The 16538-nt window shown below is 41.4% G+C and overlaps 1 protein-coding gene across 6 annotated transcripts in view; it reads left to right on the forward strand.

The window, feature by feature from the left end:
* satb2 (SATB homeobox 2) overlaps positions 1-16286 on the forward strand; it is a 72789-nt gene extending 56503 nt beyond the window's left edge. For 4 of the 6 annotated variants that reach the window (XM_079664620.1, XM_079664621.1, XM_079664625.1 and 1 more), the window contains 2 exons: positions 11263-11454; positions 12591-16286. In XM_079664620.1, coding sequence (XP_079520746.1) covers positions 11263-11454; positions 12591-13064 — 666 coding nt within the window. In that variant the 3' untranslated portion in view covers positions 13065-16286. The remainder of the gene's footprint in view (positions 1-11262; positions 11455-12590) is intronic. The other 2 variants (XM_079664623.1, XM_079664624.1) reach the window with 1 other exon arrangement.
* The last annotated feature ends 252 nt before the right edge of the window (positions 16287-16538 follow it).

A 16538-nucleotide genomic window follows, 5' to 3' on the forward strand; every position in this document is an offset into this window, starting at 1 on the left:
ATCCCAAAGAAGGCTTTAATCTCACCTGATCGTACACAGAAGTGCTTCAGACTCCACGTCCACACTGTTGATGGCGAGCAGTCTGAATTCTGACATTGAACACTGGGTGGAAAAGAAGAGGCTGCTTGGCACTAGGACTAGTAAGGAGCAGGATGTCTAGACGTTCACAGGTATTCACTGACTGGGACTTTCCAGCTTTAACATCTTGAAACCAAAGTGTGGATGGAGACAGGAGGGGTGGGATGATGTTCATGTTCATTTTAGAGATGGATTAAAAAAAAGTTATAGAGCATCTTTGATCAGAATCAAGAGCTAAGAGAATTGGGACAACAGTCTAGATCGATGTAAACGTTGCATGAATACTTTTAAGACCTTTCAGACTGAAAATAATCTGATGTCATGCTTTTTGAATGTACCCTTACGAGAGGATCCGTCATTGTTGATAATTGGTGCTGAGATTTCTGACTTTTCCTGTACTCCCTTAAATGTGTCAAGCTCTGAAACTGCTGCACTTCCCATAATGCAATGTGATAGTGTCTCCAAGCCAAGGAAATGCTGATGACGTGATCAGGTATTACTTTCTCAGAGTTTGGAAAGTTCCCACCAAGAGAGTTAGAGTTTTTCCCCAGCAGAGCAGTGCTTCCTCTGCTCAGTAAACTCATATTGATGTCAAACCAGGAGTAGGAACCAGTTAGTCTGAAGACGAGGGCCACATGCTGGAGAGAAGTTGCAAATTATTGAGACAGACTCGTTGGATTTGGTCTTTCAGTTTGGATTTGTTGACAAAAAAGAAGGATAAGGTAAATACAGAACGTCAGGAGTGGAAGAAACAATCAGATGTTATACTTAAGGAGCAATACTAAATTATAAAAATACTCTGTTACAAGTTAAAGTCCTACATTCAAAATGATACGTAAGTAAAAGTACAAACATTTTGGCATCAAAATATACGTCAAGTACCAAAAGTAAAAGTTATGTGTAAAGCCCTTTTTTCGGAATAAACTCTTATAATTATTGATGTATTAATGTGTATTATGCAGCTGAATGTAACTATGGATACTGCTGCTTGATATGTTCACCTATATAGTAAAGAGGATGCAGTATAAAGTAGAAAATACTCTGAGTACAAGCTTCTGTAAATGTACAACGTCAATACAGTCCACCATTTTCAAACAGCCTTCTGTCATGAACACAGGGCCACGGTGACATAATACACATTACATTACTCACTGTTTTTAACTCTGAAATCAAAGATATAACGGATCATAACCCGAGGAGATAGCAACCCTGACATCAGATGGTTAATTGATTATTGAAAGGAAAGTGTATAAAAGGTCCTGACAATTATTGATTTTCTGTCGTTTATCTCAAAATATCATCAACATTTTTTATATTTTGGTGTCAAAACAACAACAATTTGTTTCTATTCTTTGTTGGGAGGAAGTAACTGCCTGTCTCTCCCTCCTCTCTGCCTGTCTCTCCCTCCTCTCTTCCTGTCTCTCCCTCCTCTCTGCCTGTCTCTCACCCTCTCTGTCTGTCTCACCCTCCTCTCTGTCTGTCTCACCCCTCCTCTCTGTCTGTCTCTCCCTCCTCTCTGTCTGTCTGTCTCTCCCTCCTCTCTGTCTGTCTCTCCCCTCCTCTCTGTCTGTCTCTCCCTCCTCTCTGCCTGTCTCTCCCTCTCCTTTCTGCCTGTCTCTCACTCTCCTCTCCTCTCTGCCTGTCTATCTCCCTCCTCTCTGCCTGTCTATCTCCCTCCTCTCTGCCTGTCTCACCCCTCTTCTCTGTCTGTCTCTCCCTCTCCTCTCTGCCTGTCTATCTCCCTCCTCTCTGCCTGTCTATCTCCCTCCTCTCTGCCTGTCTCACCCCTCTTCTCTGTCTGTCTATCTCCCTCCTCTCTGCCTGTCTATCTCCCTCCTCTCTGCCTGTCTCACCCCTCTTCTCTGTCTGTCTCTCCCTCTCCTCTCTGCCTGTCTCACCCCTCCTCTCTGTCTGTCTCACCCCTCCTCTCTTCCTGTCTCTCCTTCCTCTCTGCCTGTCTCTCCCTACTCTCTCTCTGTCTGTCTGTCTCCCCCTCCCTCCCCCTTTCATTGCACCCCGGTGGCCTCTCATTCTCAGTTGCAGGGTGGGGTAAGGGCTTTTTTTTTTTTTTTGGCAAACCACAATTAAGTTAATTGTTTAATTACAGATAAATGGAATGAATACCACACACAGTTTAAGGCCTCCAATGAAGAAACAACATGCTACACACACACACACACACACACACACACACACACACACACACACACACACACACACACACACACACACACACACACACACACACACACACACACACACACACACACACACACACACACACACACACACACACACACACACACACACACACTACCAGCTTGCCTCCCAAACGTTACGTGTGTACAGTTTTTCATTAGAGAAACATTATTTTACATAGAAAAAGGAAATGCACCGTGACTCATCTGCTCCCTTTAGTGCGTATGAACCGCAAACACACACTTATTAAAATGCAAGAGAGAGAGGAAGAGAGAGAGACAGGAAAAAGAGAGAGAGGAAAAGAGAGGGAGAGAAACAGACAGGAAAAAGAGAGAGAGAGGAAAAAGAGAGAGAGAGAGAGAGATAGAGGAAAAGAGAGGGAGAGATACATACAGGAAAAAGAGAGAGAGAAAAGAGAGAGAGAGACAGGAAAAAGAGAGAGAGAGGAAAAAGAGAGAGAGAGAGAGATAGAGGAAAAGAGAGGGAGAGATACATACAGGAAAAAGAGAGAGAGAGGAGAGAGAGAAAAGAGAGAGAGAGACAGACAGGAAAGAGAGAGAGAGAGAGAGACTGGCAGAATGAGAAATTAAGAGAGAAACACTGATTAACGGGAAAGGTGAAGTCATGCACAAAACTAACAGAAAAGTGATTTTTCCTTCATTACATATTTATCTCTGTGTTAATGGCGTCTCTGGTGGTCATACACTGCACACAGAGAGGGGGGAGGGGGGAGGGGGGGGGGGGAGAAAGGGTGAGTTAGGGGCCCTGGAGGACCAGAGCTCATTAAGGAGACGATGAATATTTCATGTTCTATAATTCTTTCATAGTTCTGTGCCGTAATTTGCCTTGATTTACGTTTAAAAGAAAACTTTTTCATTTGACTGCAGAGCACTCACAGCGCTGCCAGGAGAGAGAGAGAGAGGGAGGGGGGGGGGGGGGGAAGGGGGGAGGAAGTTTTTCAGGAATATTGAATCATGCCATGAGAAAAAGCTCCAGTTGGAGTGGTTCTGGAGCGCGGGCTGTATTGCGTTGCTGTGCTGAGAGAGGGAGGCTCTCACAGTAGAAATGGAAATAATGGTCAATGTAACGGTCAGAAACACGAGGAGTGAAATTCAAATATATTCATTAAGTTATGTTTAAAAACTGCTTTACTTTAAATAAAAGTATTCACAACTATTACAGGTCTTAATCCTCCATCGCAAATGATCATTACAGGTGTTCATTTTTTAAGCATTTGACCATATTCTTTTTTAAAGTTGGTGCCAATTTTAACCATTTCATAATTGCATATAGAATCATTTCATGTTTGACATTAAATGATCATATTATGCGTCATATTTATTTAACTATAAGTCTTTTTTGAACATGAACACAAAAGAAAATACTCGAATTCAAGAATCATAACAAGTCAGTAATAGACATTGAGCTTATCTAAGGAGACTGACTTCATGTGGGAAGGAAAGCGTTGGTTGTTTATTCCACTTCCAACTCAAAATAATAAGTGACCATGTGGGATTCGTCAAAGCAAAAGAGGACGGTGCTCAAAGTCTTTTTAAAGCTTTAAAAAACAAGACGTTTGCAGTTTTTCTAGGACAAACAAAGCGTATGACTTTTCATTTTTCATAAACGTTTCTTATAAAAGTTCCGTGTTGTCTTTGAACTTTGACCACAACCTTTCTGTAACCTTAACAGAGAGGTTGTTGAACGCAAACCAACGTCTTGTCTCAGCTTTAACAAAGTTGTTTTTATCCCTAAACCCCACCGAAGGTTTTCAAAGGCAATGACAAACTTTTAATGTCATTCAGCTTGGAGTTGTGTTGGTTACATTTCTCTGTAATTGTCCCTGGGGTGTAAGCCTACCCTCCATGACTTATGACTAAGACTTCTTAAATCATATTGACCGAACAACACGGATCGGTTTAATGATTTTCACCTGGATTTTCTGCTCCCACGCACCTAAAAGCTGTGCTGTAAGAAGACACTGATTACCAACAAGTCGAGTTGCATCCAGCGAGAGTAGGAAAAAACAACAGCTGTTTTATGCACCATAATCAATTGCACAATTATAATTGCTTATTCCTAATTTATTACAGATTTTCTACAACCGAGTCCAGCCTGAAATATTTGTGTTGCTATTGGCTCATAATGAAGAATGTTTCATTATGAATTGAAGCACCTGAAAGACATTATGAGGACTTATCTTAGTTTACACATGCGTCACTTCCGGGCAAAAATGACGGCTCCGGCCACTTTTGGGGGAAAACAAAGCTGTCGATACAAATTCTGAAGTTTTTGCCAATCCGATCAGAAATGTAAGAAAATCATTCAAAGAGCCCGATTACGATGGCCAGACAGGCAAACAATTACATTAAATCATTGGAAATCGACGATATATGGTTAAATATAGCAGTAGGCGACATAGGCGGAGTTTGACATTGGCGCTTGGGGGGGGCAAACCTTTTTTACTGACGTCAGTACACAGTCCCAACTATTGCGTGGGGTGCTACGGATACAGTAGCAATAAAGCCAGCGCTCACCTCACTGAGTATGACTTTTCCACACACGAACACAACTCGTCCCGTCATGCACGCCTCATGGCCGCCGTACACACACACTCATATGGAAGGGGCGGTCTCTCCCCCCAACAACAGTGCATTACATAACTTTAAAACTTATCATAACTGTGCGCATCTTATACTTATTCGATAACTACTATATCCCTTGGTTACTTGAACACGCTACAATATTATTAACCAGTGTCCTACCTTATTAAAATATTGATATACGAAATATTTATATTGGAACAGTTTTCAACGTAGTAATGCTGTAACATATTTCAGCCACTAGGGGGGGGCAATGCCCCCCCTGCCCCCCCGCAAAATCCGTCTATGGTAGGCGATCTATGTCAATAGATGAGAGTAACATCTACGTCACTTCAGGGCGAAAATTATGGCCCCGCCCACTTTTGGGAGAAACCAACGCTGTCATTTGAATGGTGGTCCAGCCTGAAGCCACAGAGCTCTTTTTTTACTGTCCTTTTTTCGTAGAGGAAGTTCAGAAACACTGAACTCTGGATTTATTTTACTGTTAGAGGTATAGGTCCACCTCGCTCATGAGAGTAACAGCTGGAGAAATTACGGCCTCGCCTACTGATTTTAATGTAACCATATATTGAGCCCGATCGTCGATTTCAACTGATTTAATGTAATTGTTTGCCTGACTGGCCATCGTGATCGGGCTCGATATATGTCTATGGTTTTCATACATTTCTGATCGCATTGGCAAAAACTACATTTGTAATGACCGCCAATCAAATGACAGCGTTGTTTTCCCCCAAAAGTGGGCGGGGCCGTAATTTTCGCCCGGAAGTGACGTAGGTGTTACTCTCATCAATCTACTGCCTTGCAATCAGCTTTAATTCAACTTTAAATATGTAAGTGTGTATTTGGTATCATCCCCATTAATACCATTGTATTTTGAATCTCCCTTATGGATTTAAAGCATATGATAAGTGATGTTTCTATCTTAAAAGTGCATGTAGTTAAGTCAATAAATAAAAAGGAGGTTATCTACAATCCATTTCAGAGAATACTCTTAATACAAACCCAAAACAAGTCTCACATTAACCAACTGTAAATCATTTCACCACGGATATTATCAACAGAGTCGAGAATAAACACAGGGACGGATACAGGTGTAGTTTTAATGGGAATGAATGGAGGCGAAGGGGGAGCTGGTGGAGGGGGGGGGGGGCGAATCCTGGCATCCTCCAGTTTGAGGCTGATTTGGTTGTGGAGTCATGTTGGTTTGGCAGAGACTCACTTCATTAGTGTCCTGGTGCATTAGAGGGGAGGGGGAGGAAGGGGAAAGCAAACACTAAAATCAGAGCGTTGTGTTGTGCGAAGAAACAGCTTTCTATTTATACAGGAATTGACAAACAGGTTAGCTTAAATGCTTAAAGGAAAATGTTACTCTGGATGGGTTTAATAAAGAAAATGGCAGATTGAAAAGGTGTCTGCACAGATGGAAACAAACACAGTTCATTTGCAACGGCACAATTGACCTTTAAGTAGCATTCAACTTGGCTTTCCTGCGTTAGCTAATCACAGATTCTTATTGGACTGTTTCATTCGAACTGTGAGGAGACAGCGTTGTTGCAAAGAGTCTAATTTGTGTTTATATATCCTCACTTGTATCCTTGTATCCCACTAAAGATGTCCTGCCTCTGAACTATCGTCAACCTCACCTCGGAGCATGCTCTGCGCTTCAGCATCATAGCAGGAAGTGAAGTGTGCCTTGGATACAGTTAGTCAGGTGTAGTAAGCCGAATAGCTGCCGTGACACTCAGTTAAAAAGTGTAGCGCCTCTTGCTTTTCAATGTTGATAAATTAAGTATAGGATGTAGCTAACGAGAATGTAAGCTAGTTAATGAGCTAAACGATATTTGAAATGGTTTGGCAAATAGTAATTCTTGCTCTGTAAACAAATTCATACTAATAATAATTAATGTGATTTGTCACAAGTTTAAAATACTATGATTTACCTATAATTAGGGGGAGCAACTTTGGCACAAATGTCATTCATTTGCGTACATTTTTTTACGGTTTCCAGATTAATCGTGAGCATAAAATGTAATAGCCCAATTTTGTATCTGGATAACTTTCTTCCCAAATTGACTAGTGGCCACATTTATAACAAGACTGGTAAACAATAGGATTAACCTACACAATGAGTGGTCTGGAGGTTGGCCTGGCATGGAGTCAAACCCCCGGCCTGAATTATTCTCTCAGTTTGGCCTCGGTGAATATTTATGAACGCTCCCTAAGACAGAAGAAGGTAAAGACACTACAGAGAGAGAGAGAGAGAGAGGATGTCCATTTGATGTCCAAAGAGAGAGATAATCTCTGGATGAGCAGCTCTGTGTTTGGCTCTGCTCTGTAACATCATCATTAGAGCATGAGGGAGACCAGACCGCCTTTGTTGCATTCAGTGTGTGTGTGTGTGTGTGTGTGTGTGTGTGTGTGTGTGTGTGTGTGTGTGTGTGTGTGTGTGTGTGTGTGTGTGTGTGTGTGTGTGTGTGTGTGTGTGTGTGTGTGTGTGTGTGTGTGTGTGTGTGTGTGTGTGTGTGTGTGTGTGTGTGTGTGTGTGTGTGTGTGTCCTTTTGCTGTCAGCCCAAAAAAGCAGAGAAATGATGAAGCTCTGTGGGTGGAGGTGGGGTTTGTTTCACAATCCCCTCCACGGTTTACCCTCAATGTAGTTATTAAGTGTCTCAGGGAGTTTGTTCGGGGGATGTTTGTGGCTGTGTGGTCCTCATTAGAGCAGGGGTACATATCTCAGAAGATGGGGGGGAAGGAGGTAGAGAGAAAAATGACCCAAAAAAAAGGAAAAACGTACTGTTTTCCTGTAAATTGGTCATTCCACCCGCTGAAAATAAAGCCCCTGCGAACCAAATCGGTGCAATTTCATGGTCTGGCTTGCCCTCAATATTATTTAAGTAATACCCTGTTATTATTGAATAGAAGGGAGAGAAAAGCGAATGACTATTATCTTTATGTGGGTCCTTTAATTTTAATGCACCGCAGATTTATAGCTGGGCATTCCAGTGGGGAGGCCCCTCCCTGCTGTTAGAGGGAGAGGCGGGACACGACCACAACGCTGAAAAACAGCCTGACAAACAACCAGAGAACCCCCCACAATGCATCTGAACCTCCCCACAATGCATCTGCACCACGCTGCACCCCCAGAGATGGCAAAAGTACATACATCCTTTACTCAAGTAGAAGTACAGATACTCGTGTTTACTTAAAAATAATTTTTTTGAAATATTTTTCTAGATATATTTTTCATTAGTTTTACCAAAAATAACTTGATTTAATTGTATTTAAAATAACATTTCCAAAGAAATAAATCCTTCGAATCTGCCTGTTCAGTTTCAGTTTGAATGTGAAGGGTTAAATGAAAGAAGCTCGTCTCTGCGAGGTGAAGACAGGAGCTGATTGGTGGTCCTGCTGTAAATTCACAGAAGGCCAGCTAGGGTACTGAACGAGAGAGTGATGTCAAATGACATTGCCATTTTTTTAACTTTTTATTTTTATTTTTTATAGACAAACAGCCAGCCAGACAACACAATAGCAGTTGGCAGACAAGTAGGGTGACAACATTATGATTCAAGTCCGACAGGACAGAAAACAAAACAAAACAAATTATATAGAACAAAACAAAGGACTGCGAAAGGACAACAAAATAATACAAAAATGACAGTACCATTGACCAATCATATCTTCCCTCTAAATGGGTTTTCGTTCTGCCCGCTGTGAAGCTTTTCTTGTTTCCATAGCAACCACAACTTCCTGTCAACAGCGTGAACTCGCCTTCAAAATAAAAGCATGCTAAATTACACTTAAGACAAACAACTGCAACGAAAGTAACAAACACAATGCAATATCCTTTTCAATTTCAAAGAACACCAATTGGGTTATTTACAGGTGTTGTTCTGTGTGTTAGAGGGTCGCTGTCATTGATGCGTTTTGCACCCCGGGCCGCTGTTTTGATATTCCGCTGAAATATACGCTGTGACGTAATAACTCTTTTTATTTATTTATTTTCGAGGGAAGGGGGGTCAGAGGGCCTAGGTATAAAAGTCACGGCTCGCAACTGCTCTTTGCACCTTCCTAGCCCTTGTAAAATAAGAACAAATATATAAATGTTGCTGCAAACATGCTTCACATTAATATAACTTACTGAGACGATGAAATACAAGCAATCCTTCAAAGTGAATCTTTCCCCACGTTAATGTTCAAGTGGATAAATTGTTTTAGCAGCAGCCATTTAAAGTCCATCCTCTTCCAGTAATTCATGCAACAGTTGTATGAATGACCAACCAGTAAAAAAATAAACTCTACTTTTCTAACTTGGGTTAAAATAAACCTACAAATTATATAATAATCAAAAAATAATAATAATCTTTAAAGGGCTGAGGGACTCGTTTAAGGATATTTTTTCTCTATGAAACACACTACAAATCGCCTTTTTCTTTCTTTGCATATAAACATAATCATGCCGCCTACTTTGTCTTAACTTAATATACGAATAGTTTAATAATCTGGCAAGGTATGCATGTTAATTCATAAAGCGTATTTCAGCAACAAGGCAATTAAAAGTGCTTTAAACAAAGCTTAGGGCAACTTCTTCTGCATGTTTCCTTGTCTTCTTCGATCAAATTAGAAGCAAAGCAATCGTTGTAATCCAACCCTTTATTTTTAAAGTGTCCTCCCCCTTCCCGTCCACACCCCACCTTCAGTGTCCTGGTTAAATAGTGATGGGGTGTCATAAGTTTGTAAATAAGAGACTTCCCGGCTGACAGGTGGTTGGCGTTTTACTGGAGCTAATCTTACACCATTAGGTCAAAGGTATATTGGACAGAGGGCCGTTTGGAGCGGGTTAGCACACACTTCTCACCCTGAGGAGGCTACTGTGTGCTGCAGGTTACTGTGTTTTATAAGAAGCGTTGCATCATGCAAGGTCACTATCAGCTACTCATTATACTCAGGATATAATATGTAATATATAATCCCGCGATTCAATAAAGTCAGACTGAAGCATCCTCTGTGCTCCAGTCTGTGCTCTCGGTAAACACAGAGCTGATTCCAGATCAGATGCACGCTGAAGGCTCTTTGAGCAGCTTTTCTCTCAGTGATCGTGCTGCTATGTTAAATGTTTGTTGTTCATGTATTGTGTCTTGATATGTGTCTGTTGATGTTACACATGGAGCTGCTGTGATGCAAGTTACATTTGAGACTTGATCTGACCATTCAAGTGTTATCGTATCGTATCGTATGCGTGATATGTTGTTTTACAAATGCATCCGGATGTTGAAATTAAAGAGTTTTGGTTAAAGGTGGGGTAGGGAAGTTTCAGAAACCGGCTCGAGATACACTTTTTGTTATATTCCATGGAATGCTCTTAACATCCCGATAGCAATGAATATCTGAAGTGCTTTGGCAAAAAATCCATAAAAAAATGTCATCTGTGGAAACCGTAATGCCGGCTAAACGGATTGGATTGCCGCCCTGTCTGTCAGCCTTCCATCTCGTGCACGCACAAATGTATCGCGTGCCCTCACTGGGCGTGCATTGCAGCAGTACTTCAATGACTCGCCAGCAACAGGCGGCCACTTTCACCATGGCAGAGTTAGGTTCAACATCGTCTACTGGTCGCAAAAGAAAAATGTAACGGAGCAAATTAAGAACAAAAAGAAAGTGGAAACTAGGAGAAGTCAAACCAGGGTCAATATCGGAGTTGCTTTGGCTGTGTAGTATTGCTAACCTAGATGTGTTTAGCCTGATATGTAACGTTACTGCAGCCTGCTCTCGCGGAGGAGGTGCTCTGTAAGGAAGTCTGAAGGAAGGGGCGGATTCTTTCTGGCTGTGTACTTTCAAATGTTAGTGCACTCGAGCCGGTTTCTGAAACTTACCTACCCCACCTTTAAGCGAAAGTCAAAGGAATGCATTTTGTACATTAAGTATCAGAGTTGTTTCATATTTTTGGTTTGAATACCCCGATCACTCACATCTTATATAATATTTCCTAATTATACACAAGTTTGACATGAAGCACCTTTCCACATATCTAGGTGTCCATATATCCACACATTTTAAATTCAGGATATCTCAAGTTTGGCCGTGCTTTTGACAGCCTGTAATGTTTCAGCATTGTTTAAAGGTGCTGTTGAGACACATACGTTATGAAATGAGGATATCTACAGATGAATAAATAGAGTATGTGGGGGTTTCCATCGTGTCATGAGGATGTTTTAACCCCAATGACACCATGTCAATCACTTGACTCAAACTGTTTGACTGAAGTATATTCAACAAAACGTTAGCCATTACTCTTTTGTTTACTCAGACAACATGATGTTAGAATTGTGAATGACTTCCTGCCTGAGTCTTGATCAGGGGTCACTGTGCCCCGTTAATCAATCAGCTGTTCTGTTTTTCTCGCCAGGCTCTCCACAGGCCGCCTCCTGCCCAGATGAAGGAGCACCGTGTGTCTCCGATGCAAGAGGAGCAGTTATCTGTCCCGCAGATTGAGGAAGGGGCTCAGATATCAGCAGGGGGGCAACCCAACTCTGGAGGCAGTGCAGGGGTCAACAAGAAGCCCCGATCACGCACTAAGGTACAGTCTGATGTTCTGCTCTATGTTCACGACTATTATCAGGATTCATAAAGTCATTATTATGCACTTTGGCTAAATATCCCCAGATCGATCGCCAATCATTCCTGATGTTTTGTTTAAGAAGCCAGTATTCAAAACTACAAACCTACTTTTTTCACCACATTCCTGCAAGAAAATGCCAAGAATGAAAAATGTCTCCCTATAAGAAATCAATGAATGCATCAAAGTATCAAATCTTGACATTATTAGTTTTATTGATGGATTATAAAAAGCTTAGAGCTAGTGTTGGGCTCTAAAACAGGTTAATACTCATTACACTTCATTTAGCTGACGCGACTTACAATGACCAATGACAGGGACATTCTCCCTGGAGTAGCTAAGGGCTAAGTGCCTTACTCAAGGGCACACTAGGGGTGGTGTTCCTGGCGGGATTTGAACTCACAACCTTCCGATCTTCACCCCACCTCACTATCCATTAGAGCAGGGGTGGGGGGGTGTGGGCGGAGGTCCATGAGTGTTTTTTATTGGTTAAGTGGTCCTTGGTATGAAAAAGTTTCAGAAACACTGCGCTAGTGGATTGTCAAAGGGGGAGCCTCGTTATTATTAATAATCTTTTTTTTTTTGAAATTATAAAAAAAATTAATGAATTTTTTTTTTATACAGTTTTTTTTTTACATTTTCCATTTTTATTTTGTAATCATCTCGCGACCCCACTTTGGGAACCCCTGCATTAGACCACCACTATCACTGTTCACTTTCCAATATCTATTTAATATTGCATAAGAAAACATCTCCTAAAACAACTGCAAAGATTAAAGTTTCCTGTGAAAAACTAGACACAACATTGCATTTGAACCTGTCATGATAGTACCTTTTTCCAATATTATATTTACCTGAATGAGCTTAAAAGTATCATAATGTAACTCAATACAGTTTCTGTTAATGTTAGCTGTTAGCTTCGTTATTTAGCCAAGCAGGAGAGTGCTGCAAACTGTCACAATATAACATTTTTAGCCAAAAACGAATCAATCTTGTAGGTTTTTTGTCGGCGATCAGTGACGAAAAACCCACATTTTTGCTGAAGATTGTCCGATAAAGTTTGGTTTTGATTCTCATTATCTATCCATGTATTCCAGATTTCCCTGGAGGCCCTGGGCATCCTGCAGAGCTTCATCCAGGACGTGGGTCTGTACCCGGACCAGGAGGCGATCCACACCCTGTCCGCTCAGCTGGACCTGCCCAAACACACCATCATCAAGTTCTTCCAGAACCAGCGGTACCACGTGAAGCACCACGGCCGCCTGAAGGAGCTGAGCGAGGGCGCGGCGGCCAGCGGAGGGGTGGACGTCAGCGAATACAGAGAAGAAGAACTGCTGTCGGGCTCCGAGGACCCGGAGTCCAGCGAGGACGGAGCGGAGGAAATCTACCAGACCTCAGAGGGGAATAATGGGAACACGGGGGGGCAAAACCAGCCACAAAACTCCTCCAGCCAGTCGATAAACATGGCTCAGGAGGAGGGAAAGGACCAGAATCACGGTCGATCTGGAGGACTTTTAGGATCAGGAAGTTCCTCGTCCAGTCCCAAAGAGGAAAGGGACTATCAGAGGTAAAAGACAGACTCAAAGAGAAGAGAGGACGGAGAGAAAGGAGAGGACACCAACCCAGTCTCACAACAAAAACGTGGAATAGCTCCGTTGATCCAGAGGGCAAAACGTATTCTATTCACAAATAACTCTCAAGACGTGACACGAATAATGTAATTAAGGACAAAGTGATGTTTCTTAGTTGATGAGTAAGATCATTCCACAGTGAGGGGAATGATATGCGTCCCTAGCAACCACCTTAGTAAGACCGGAAATACTGTTTTCACTGTTTTCAGAGTTGACGATAACTTGACATGGACGCTGGTCAATAGAAATGAATAGGGGGAAAGACGTAGTATGTATATTAACGTTCTCCTGGTGAGACCTCAAATAATTTTCGTAATATCTATCAAACTATAGATCCTACACATCCACTGAACGTAGATTCTAAAAGTACAATTTACACTTCTCGCTAGAAATGTAATCAAAAAGCATTATAATGGCCAAACTATCCAACAATGGCTGCCATGTTTTTTTCATGCTGGGAAAGTTTGCGATCACGTGACATGGACACGGGTCATTAGAAATTAATAGGAATACATTTTGTATTCACGCCACGTCTTGAGCGGGTTATTTGTGAATATACTACGTGTTACTCTGTGGACCAACGTAGCTATTTCACGTTTTTTTGTGAGACTGGGTTGGAGAAACTGCGTAAGAGGTGAACGCCAAAAAAACATCAGGATGAAATTGTGTAAGAGACACCTGATGTGTGAAATTACCTCAGCAAAAAGACGGCAGGTTGTGAAACTGTGGAAGGAATTTCTTCTGAAAAAAAACCCAGAACAATTCACTCACTTATTAACAGGTTGCTGCTCATAACTACGAGACTAAAATCTCCACAACCGAACTGTCTAGAAACTCTCCAAGGAGGCGGGATTTCATCAGACCTGCCAGAAAAATGTCCTGTTCCTCTGAAGTCTGAGCACAGTCACATATTTCCTAACATGCCGGGTTGAATTTGCCCCTCTGAGACGTTTATAGACTGGATCCCAGGGGCCAATACAATCCAAATAATCCTCAGGACACACACTGATGTTGCTAATGCTGTCGCCTGCCTGAGAACGTGGACAGAACATTTCATTGTAAAAAAATTAAGGAAATGACCACCACGAAAATCCTTCACACTCCAGAATCACTACCAGACCTTTCAAGCACTTACTGTTCAAAACGACACCTTTACTGGATGATGAACTCTTGCCTCCTCCTCGTCTTAATGCTCACAAAACATCAGCATTGTGGACCCAGAAATGAGTAGTAGCCCTAAGTTTTGTGTTAAAAATGTATAGTACAGGTCCCAAGAAAACTCACATATGTTGGGCAATTTGCGAAATTAGCACAAGTTGCGCTAATTAACATGAAGTAGCATTATAGCGTACTGTATGTAAACAATATTTTAAAAACTGCCTGGTCGATTCGGACAATTTAGGAGTGGTGTTGGGGGTTGTTGAGGGTGCCGAGTCCATTTCGGACATTTTCAGGATCATAAATGGCAGTTTTAACAAAGAAAGTGGTGACATGTGTTCTCTATGTGGGCTGATTTGGACTATCATGAGTAGTGTTGCGACCATTGAATATAGAGAGCATATAATCAAAATAATTTTCTCTAATGTGGACAATTTTCTTTCAAATAAATCTGTCCAATCCAAATGATCCAGAGTCCGCCTAAAACTTTAAAATGGACACAAAATTCACTCAAATCAGCCCACAGATAGTACAAATATGCCCTCTTTCTGGTTAAAACTGCTTTTTTTGATCCTGAAAATGTCAGAAATGTGTTAAGCATCCTCAATAACCCCCAAAACCACTCCAAAAGTGTCCAATTCGGCCAAGCCATTTTATAACTATTGTCCCCATAGGCTATATAATGCTAATTACCGGTAATGTTGATTAATGCAACTTATGCTAATTTATCAAACTGCCCAACATATGCAAGTTAGCATTCAGCTATTTCTATCTGCTGTGGACCCGTCCTATACATTTCTATCATAACACTTTGGGGTACTCAACATTTCCGGTTTCTCTCCGGACTCAATGAGCTTAGACCTCAAAGCAGTGAGAGGTTTTTCAAAATGACAGTGGACAGAGGATGTGGCGTTCAGGGACACTCGAAGCCCGTGTGCAAACCCACGCCCTGCTAATGCGCGGGCGAGAAAAATGCCAAGGACAGAGCGGAGGATTCAGCAAACCAAACAATCAGTCACTTTATGTGCGGTAGTCCTCTCTCCATCTCCCCCTTTCCCCCCTTCTCCCTCCCTCTAATTGGTGCCCACAGTCTCGTGTTCCACCACACCTCCCCGCACTTAAACTTCACCAACCCTATTTATTGCTATCTTTATCCATGATTATTATTATCATTATTGTTATTATTGTTGTTATTATGGTTAGGATTGCTGTCATTGCGTGCTATTTTTACGTTTTTTTTATTTCCATGGTTTTTAAATATCGTTTTTTTTAAGAACTGGGCGTTGGTTTTGGGACACAAGAGACATTAAGAGCGGTCTAAATGAAGAAGAAGGAGAGGAAAAGGAAATAAAAAGAATAAGTTACTGAGTATTAGTCGGTGGAAAATAAAAGTCCTGTCATGTTGTATTACGCCTTTTTTAGAGTTCTGTTTCCCAAAAAATCGCAAATAGTTAAATAACAAAGTGAAAACTGTTGATGACAATCTACTTTTTTGAGCCATTTAAAAAAAAAAAAGTGGCAGGTTTGACTCACTTTTGATGTCTGTAAATACCCGACACGGGATCAATTGTTATTGATATACTTTTTATTTGTAAGTGTTTGAGCCAGTTTGGAGTATCAGAGGAGTGCTGTCCTGATCTTATCCTTTTGGACAACTCAGTGAAACCAGTTCATTGTGCCAGGCGAAGTCAATCACAAGAGTATTTCAAATGATTTGTTTTTCCTTTGCTTGGTGTCTGTTGTGTAAAAGTATACAGTATGTTCAAAAAAAATAATCTCTGAGGATTGATAGTGTCCATGTTGTTTGGCTGCTACACTCGAACAGATGACCTGCCTTTTAATGATTACGTCGACTTTAATCACTGCGATGATGATGATGATGATGATGATGGTGATGATGATGTGCTTTTCTGTATGACAGGAATCAGGGTTAGACTCTAATGCAGTTCCAATGAAATCTGAGTTCATCCAGCGTTGAAGCGAATTAAAATGTGTGAATTCAAATATTGTCGTGTCTTTATTTATCACTGTTTTTATGGATCCATCACACGAAAGACGCTTATTGTAGCTGGGCCAAGCCTAGAGTAAAGTATTAAAGGAACCATATTACGCTTCTTCCCTTTCTTGTAGTGTGTTATTTAGGTTTTAGTGCATGTGAATGGTCTGCAAAGGCTACAATCCCTGTGTTTCCTCCAGAGGGAGTTTCTCTCACACACACTTTAAAGTAGAGACAGATATACACCTGAACATCATCAA

This window comes from Notothenia rossii (genome assembly GCF_949606895.1).
Source record: "Notothenia rossii genome assembly, chromosome: 2".
Classification (NCBI taxonomy): Eukaryota; Metazoa; Chordata; class Actinopteri; order Perciformes; family Nototheniidae; genus Notothenia; species Notothenia rossii.